The 6,827-nt window shown below is 40.3% G+C and overlaps 1 protein-coding gene across 13 annotated transcripts in view; it reads left to right on the top strand.

Moving 5' to 3' along the window:
- The window catches only part of LOC116847227 (troponin I), a 62,094-nt gene that overhangs the window by 33,106 nt on the left and 22,161 nt on the right, over nt 1–6,827 (top strand). For all 13 annotated transcript variants that reach the window (XM_032821981.1, XM_032821982.1, XM_032821980.1 and 10 more), the window contains one exon: nt 6,350–6,393. In XM_032821981.1, coding sequence (XP_032677872.1) covers nt 6,350–6,393 — 44 coding nt within the window. The remainder of the gene's footprint in view (nt 1–6,349; nt 6,394–6,827) is intronic.

Raw genomic sequence — 6,827 nt, 5'->3', positions numbered from 1 at the left:
AAATAGCAACAATAATCTAAAAGGCGGTGGTCCATTTTTTCGACATGCTCCGCTACTTATGTTCCGCCAATTAGAACGTCTTAAGCATAAAAATTTATTAATAATTTCTTAACTATTGTTCATATTAACAAATGACAAAAAACTTCTCGTCTCAGTTTTACTTCTATTATCTGTCATTTTAATATTTGTCATTTGGTGGCAACACTGTGTGTATGTATATACTGTATATATATATATATATATATATATATATATATATATATATATACACACACATATATATACTTCCATCAGGCACAAGCAGACCCGCTTCAGCGTGTATGCATGGCTTTTCAAACTAATAAATCGTTTAAGATAGCGCCGTAACATGCGGAATGTGCGTGGGTTAATTGGCGCCGCTGAATATGCTAACGAGATTATGAGAAAACAGGCGAATAGCTCCATTATCAGCGTTGATTAATTTCGCGTAAATGAGAACTTGATCGATCACTATCTGATATTTCAGTGCCGCATGATTAACGATAGATTTGTATTTCGCCGAAATACCCGTTGCCAGAATCTCAACACGCAAATTAATCGTCACAAATACGCGTTCCCGTTGCGAGTATTATTATACGATATATTCGCGGTAAACACGCGTACGTCACGAGCGACACGTTTACGCCCGACAATTTGGCGTCAAACGCGAGTCACGCTATTTTTCTTCGTTCCTCCTCTCTTTCTCGTTTTTCTTCAGATTCGACAGAATTAATTCGGCGATGCATATTTTTATACGAATTGTCTCACGTGCAATTGCCTTGGATGAATAAAATACAATACGATAGACGTTCATACCGACGTTAATCGCAGCGCCGACTTAATTATCGCTCGCGGAACAGCTCGAGCGCTCGTTCTAATTAAGAGAACACGGTAACGGTGATTTATGAAAAGTCAATTATTCGGAGCTCGCGCTGGCCGAATTAATAGCGCGCGAGCTACTCAGGCCTATCGCCGACTTTTCTATTAATCTCGTCCCAGCAAGTTGCGCGCGCGGAGAGAACGGAGGGATAGTATACGCGCGAGCGCGACCGACGTGGACAGATAAAAATTTATATATACTGAGTGTCCCAGCTCTATTTTATAATCTCTCGTAAAGGCGTAGAACGGACTGAGACGAACACAAAAATCCTATACCGTTTTGCGATATTCGCAATAATTGTTGAGATATAAATTAAAGATATAAAGAACATTTGTAAATGATGACGCTCGATATATTAAATTAATAGCTGTAGTGACATATGCCTTTGTGTGCTTGTACATTAACTTTTTTATTCAAACTGAATAAAAAAGTTTTCTACCATTTTGCAAATAATCACGCAAGATTTTTAGTTATTAATGAAAAAAGATTGTATTATCGCGCACAAAATCGTGTAACAATTTTCTTTAATTAATAATTAAAAATCTATTTGATTATTTGCAGAATGGTAGAGGACTTTTTTGCTTAGTTTAACCTAATGTACAAACGTACGATGGCAGACGTCGCCTCTACAGCTCATTTACTTTATAAGTAACACTAGTAATTTACCTTATTATACGTGATCATTCACACAAATATTCTACAATTAATAGGAATTGTGATATCGAGCTGGGACACTCGGTATATTCAAAATGTATATTAAAAAATCACTACAACTTTTTAAATCTTTTTTTAAATTAATCGTTAATAAATTTCAAAGAAAATTGTCGAGCTTGATTTTTAAAAAAGGTCTTCTAAAATGTTTAATATTAATAACAATCTGAAAATTTTTATTAATTAGAAGTTAAATTAGAAGAATGTTATTGTTAAAGTTACTTTTGCTATCTCACATAAGAGTTTTTGGGGTCACTAAATACGAATTTGATGTTAGAATTAAGATTTGTCTATTAGCAGCTGTTAATCTCGCTGTCAACTTAAAAAAATGTATGCTTTTTAGAGAGAGTAAAACCACATTTATTTTGGAGGTTACTGAAATTCCATACATAATAAATACATGGGAAATATATACAAATCCCATGTGAGAATTAAGATTTGATAGTTGACAGCTATCAATATTACTGTTAACTATAAAAATGCATATTTCTTAGCAGAAGTAGAGCTTCACTAGGGTTTTGTAAGTTGCTAAATGCGAATTTAGGGTCATGATTTCCAGATTGATATTGATATTGCAGATTTCCAAGAGCTTTTTAAAAATCAAGCTTTACAGTTTCTTATAAAATTTATTAACAATTATTTTTTATACAATTTATTAACAATTAATTTAAAAAAAGATTCATCTCGATCGATTAAGAATCATGATTTGTAGCGATTTTTTAACGATAAATTTTCATTTGTCCTTACTGTGCGGCGAGTCCATCGAGCAAACGCGGCGCTTCATTAAATTCGCGTTTATCACCGCGTGTACTCCCGCGGCGATAAGAAATACGGCAGCACTTCATATTCATCGCGAAGAAAAAAGAAATGATCGACTTTTCTCGCGTGAGTCGTCTCGTTTAACTGTCGATACTTGACGTAGATACGCGCTCGAACAGCCGTGTGAATTTCCGCGACTTCGATAGGAAACACGCGCTTTTCCTCGTTAATCTTTCTTTCTTTCTCTCACTCACTCATCCACTCTCTCTCTTTCTCTCTCTCTCTCTCGAAAAAAAAAAAACATATCGTCTAAGGTACGCTGTGCGCTATACCGAACTAGTCTCAGCCGCAAAAACCTAATCGCTTTGCGATACTCGCCGAGAACGTATCCGAGAAGTAAAAAAAGACATTACGTCGGCGCGCTAGACGCGGATAGTATCCCCAGGAAAATCATTCTCGTACGCGACTTCGGAAAACGATTATCGCGTCGCCGCCGCCGCCACCACCACCACCACAGCCGCCACCATCACCTCCCCTCAAGTCGCTCGCCCTCTCCGCCCTTGGCCACCCCTAGATGCCTGAAAAATTTGAGTTTGGTTGTCTATATACATATATACATATATATATATATATATATCTCCTGCCAACATGCTTTACTTCTCTTCTCCATTCTTAACTCTCACAAAGGTGGACTGGCTCGAGAACGGATTGAAAGATCACGAGACTGAAGTGCTATGCTGTAAAAAATCTTTTAGGCCAGCGAACAACCAGCTCGATGTTTTCCTTTTTTTTCTTTCTTTTCGATTGGCCGTAAACCCTCGCCCTTGCCCTCGCCCTTGCCCTCGCCTTCGCGCTCCTCCAACTTGCTCCCGCCGTTCGATTGACCCCTTTGTGAGATGAACAGTAAATGTGTGTGTACATACATATATATAGAATTTTTCCGAGAGAGATGTCTGCATACAAAAAACACGTGTACAAGCGTCCACGATGCTCTTTAAAGCGAAGGGAAATTGATTTTGCACCGACTCGCACGCACCACCACCGACTGTCAGTGTCCTCTTGTCATGGTGTTCAATTAGGCTGTAAATAGCGGATTTCTCATTGGCAGAACTCTGTTCTCCTTTCCTGGCGCGTTCTCGAGAAGCGAATTATTTCGCTCTTGTCGTCCTCTGACTACGAAACTGCCATGACGCATCGTTGCGAATCCACAAGTGATCCCGCCGAAAAATGATTGGAATTTCTGCTCGGCTATACCGCAGCTTTATTCGGATGATCGGACGGTAATCCGTTATGTAGTGTTTGCAAAACGATAACGCACCGCGGACGCGCTGTTCGCATCTATGTAAAGAGCGATCGTTGCTGTTGGACAATTCGAGCGTGATACCGCGTGTCTTTTTGTCCCGGAATGCCGTTATTCAATATGTGACGGTATACAAGGTGTTGCATCAACATACAGGTCAATATGACGGCTTGCCTACTCGCAGGCGTACGTTGTCAGGCTTTAGCACGGACTTGGCAGTATAGTTCGCTCGCAAGACGTTTTGCGCACACTTTTTCATATCCTTCTATTGGCAAGAATAAACCGTTTCGCGATCGCCAAGTTCCTGCTGAGTCTGTATTCGAGCGTACGCACGCCTGCCAGCGAACAGTCATACCGACTTGCATATAAAAGCGACACCCCGTACGTTGGATTAGTTTTACGATTTAATCAACTTCCAGCTCGTGAATCTATAATTGCCGAGTGATTAATTCCTAATTAGGCCATCGCTCCAGAATTCATTAAAAATATTAGTGTTATCGGCGCACGCGCGATTGAATACGCGCGCTGACGTGTAGTCATTGAGCGTTCGCGCGATGCCAAAGTGGCCGACAAAATCGACCGGGTATCGATCTCGCGAAATTAGTTTCACGCTTCGTGTAAGAGGAACAGAGCTCTGGCAGCCTAGAAAACGGATTGTATATAGTAGATTTTGTAATTTTTTTCTCATCATCCGTGGTGGACGAAAGGGCTGATCGCGACCAGCCGGTCCCCCGATTGGCCAGAATGAAATTCACCCCATCGTATATTCCATCCTTTACTTTTCTCTTTCTCTCTTTCTCTCTTTCACTCTCTCTCTTTTGCCGTCCCCACTCTCTCCCTTTCTCGTAATTCGCGCAAGTGGGAGAAATTAGAATGGAAAAAAGGAAAAAAGAAAAGAACAAAATGAGGCCACAAACGCGTTTCCTAAGAAGAAAGGGAGAGAATCCGACAAGTGGCTTTCGTAGAAAAGCTTCACTCCTGAAGAAGCTGTTCCAGCAAAGTAGCATTACCAGTAAGAGCGACAGAGATACTTTTGGAAACGAAGACTATTCATGATGACGACTGTGGCGAGACGAATCGACTGTGTATTGTTACATGGACGTGTAATCCGTTCCGGCCTACTACGCGCGATTTCTCCGTTTGTTTATGAGAATTATCTGCGATGGATTTTGCGGATACATTCGTCGGACACTACTACGGAAACATTTTCGCCTTGTCTACGCTCGATCTCTATATGTCGCATTCAAAAGTGTCCGTCCGCCGTGTAAATCGCAAATCTTTATCGCCCTGTTAAGCTCGACAAAACATCGCCGTTTCTTTGTCTGCTTTCTTTTCTTATTTTTCTTTGTATAACAATTATTATTCACGGTACTATCGATTTCCTCGAATCCCGTGTAAATCGCGTTATCCTTCTCTCTCCCCCTCCTCTATCCCTTTCTCTCTCTCTCTTTCTCTTTTTTCTCGCCGCGAGCAGTCGATTAAAGAGACTTCCAATCGCGACGCGCATTACTTTTTCGTGTTTTCACTCGTCGAGAAGCTAAGAAGAATAAACTTATCTCGCCGACTCGAAGATCCCGCGATTACTACATTCTCGCCATTACTGATTACCGAGTGATGCTCGTCGGTGAGCTGATTCCCACGAAAATTCTCGCTCCCCGTCGAGCTCCACAGAATTTTCGAGAACGTTTGTGAAGTGCATCGTAAGTTTTCACAGCAGCAAGACTATTTTACACCTTCCGCCTTTTCCCGTATTAATCTCTTGATTACTATCTTCTCCATTGTCACCTGTCACCTTGCCCTTCTTCCCTGCCTCGAGCTTCCCACAGACCTTTCATCATTTTTCCACAATGGTCCATTCGCGCGTCTTCCATTGCGAAACCACTCCTCCATTCCGGAACCATCGCCATCAGCCGCTATTGCAGTTAATCCGCAAGCCAATTTACTGTCAATCTCGACATGTCGAGTGGCCAGCCGACTGAATATATCCGCGCACTTACTCAATGTGTGGTAACCCCTTTCTCTCTTTCTCTCTATCTCTACTCTACTCTACTCTCTTGCCTGCTTTTGCCACGCAGGACGCATGTGATTTGATTCTCCTGTTCGTTTCTTCTTTCAGTTTTCTTTTCGATTAACCGTTTGTGTGGCACGATTGTTATGTCGTTGACGTGAGTCCACTAACCCGCGTTTCCATCGAGTTTCTCTTACTTCTCGTGCGCGAGAATCATTATTGTACGACTTTCTTTTGGTTTCTTTTCCCTTCCCTTGTTTTGAAACGAGTAGCTGGACTTTCGTAAAGTACACTCTCGCGAGAAGGGACACGTTCGCACTCCTTCCGATCGCGTCCAATCGAAAATATGTCCCGCGAGCGTGTGATTGACCGAAGACGCGAAAGCTGGCCGAACGTTCATCCAAAACTATATTTTTGTCGCGCATTCAGCGCGAAGGGAATGTATTAAATGTCACTGCTTACGTTGCTCTAAGCGTGATTTTATATTATTAAACGCGTAGAACGCGTTTTTTAACGAATACGTTGCATCACATCGCACGTTGGACATATTCCGAGAGAGCGTTAACTTCTTTTATTTTTTGTAGAGAGATCATTAAAGTACACACGCATGAAATCAAATTTTCGTCACATCGATATGCAATGAATATTAATAAAAGTATTCGATCACGTGCAGATCGCGGACTTGAACAGCCAGGTCAACGATCTCCGAGGTAAATTGTAAGTATCTAGTGTATATTATATATGATACTGCAAAATATATCAATCAAAGCAACGAGTTAAACGATCTTAATCTTAGGACACACTAACTGTTATAATTTTTTCGACAAAATTTGAATATTTTTTTAATCTCTTGTTTGAGAAAAAGTGGCTCAAAAAAGTAAGGCGATTATAATTTTACTTCGTTTTCCTACCGGACGGAATTACTTCTATTAAACGATTAGATCAAGTTTCTTGTTAATTGAAAAAAACATCTACACCATATATATATAACTGCATAGTTTATATTAAAAATTACTCTGTCGAATTTAATAACCGAGGAAAACGTTATTCTGTTTTACTCTATTATTTTTCCATTCCGTATACACTATTTATGGTTTAGGAGAATTGAAGTTTACTAAGAAATTTATCAGTTTTCTAAATTTACTATATTC

Source organism: Odontomachus brunneus, unplaced genomic scaffold (assembly GCF_010583005.1).
Source record: "Odontomachus brunneus isolate Ranch 3 - 2012 unplaced genomic scaffold, Obru_v1 Obru_scaffold_075, whole genome shotgun sequence".
Classification (NCBI taxonomy): Eukaryota; Metazoa; Arthropoda; class Insecta; order Hymenoptera; family Formicidae; genus Odontomachus; species Odontomachus brunneus.
This window is presented reverse-complemented; position numbering and strand designations above follow the sequence as displayed.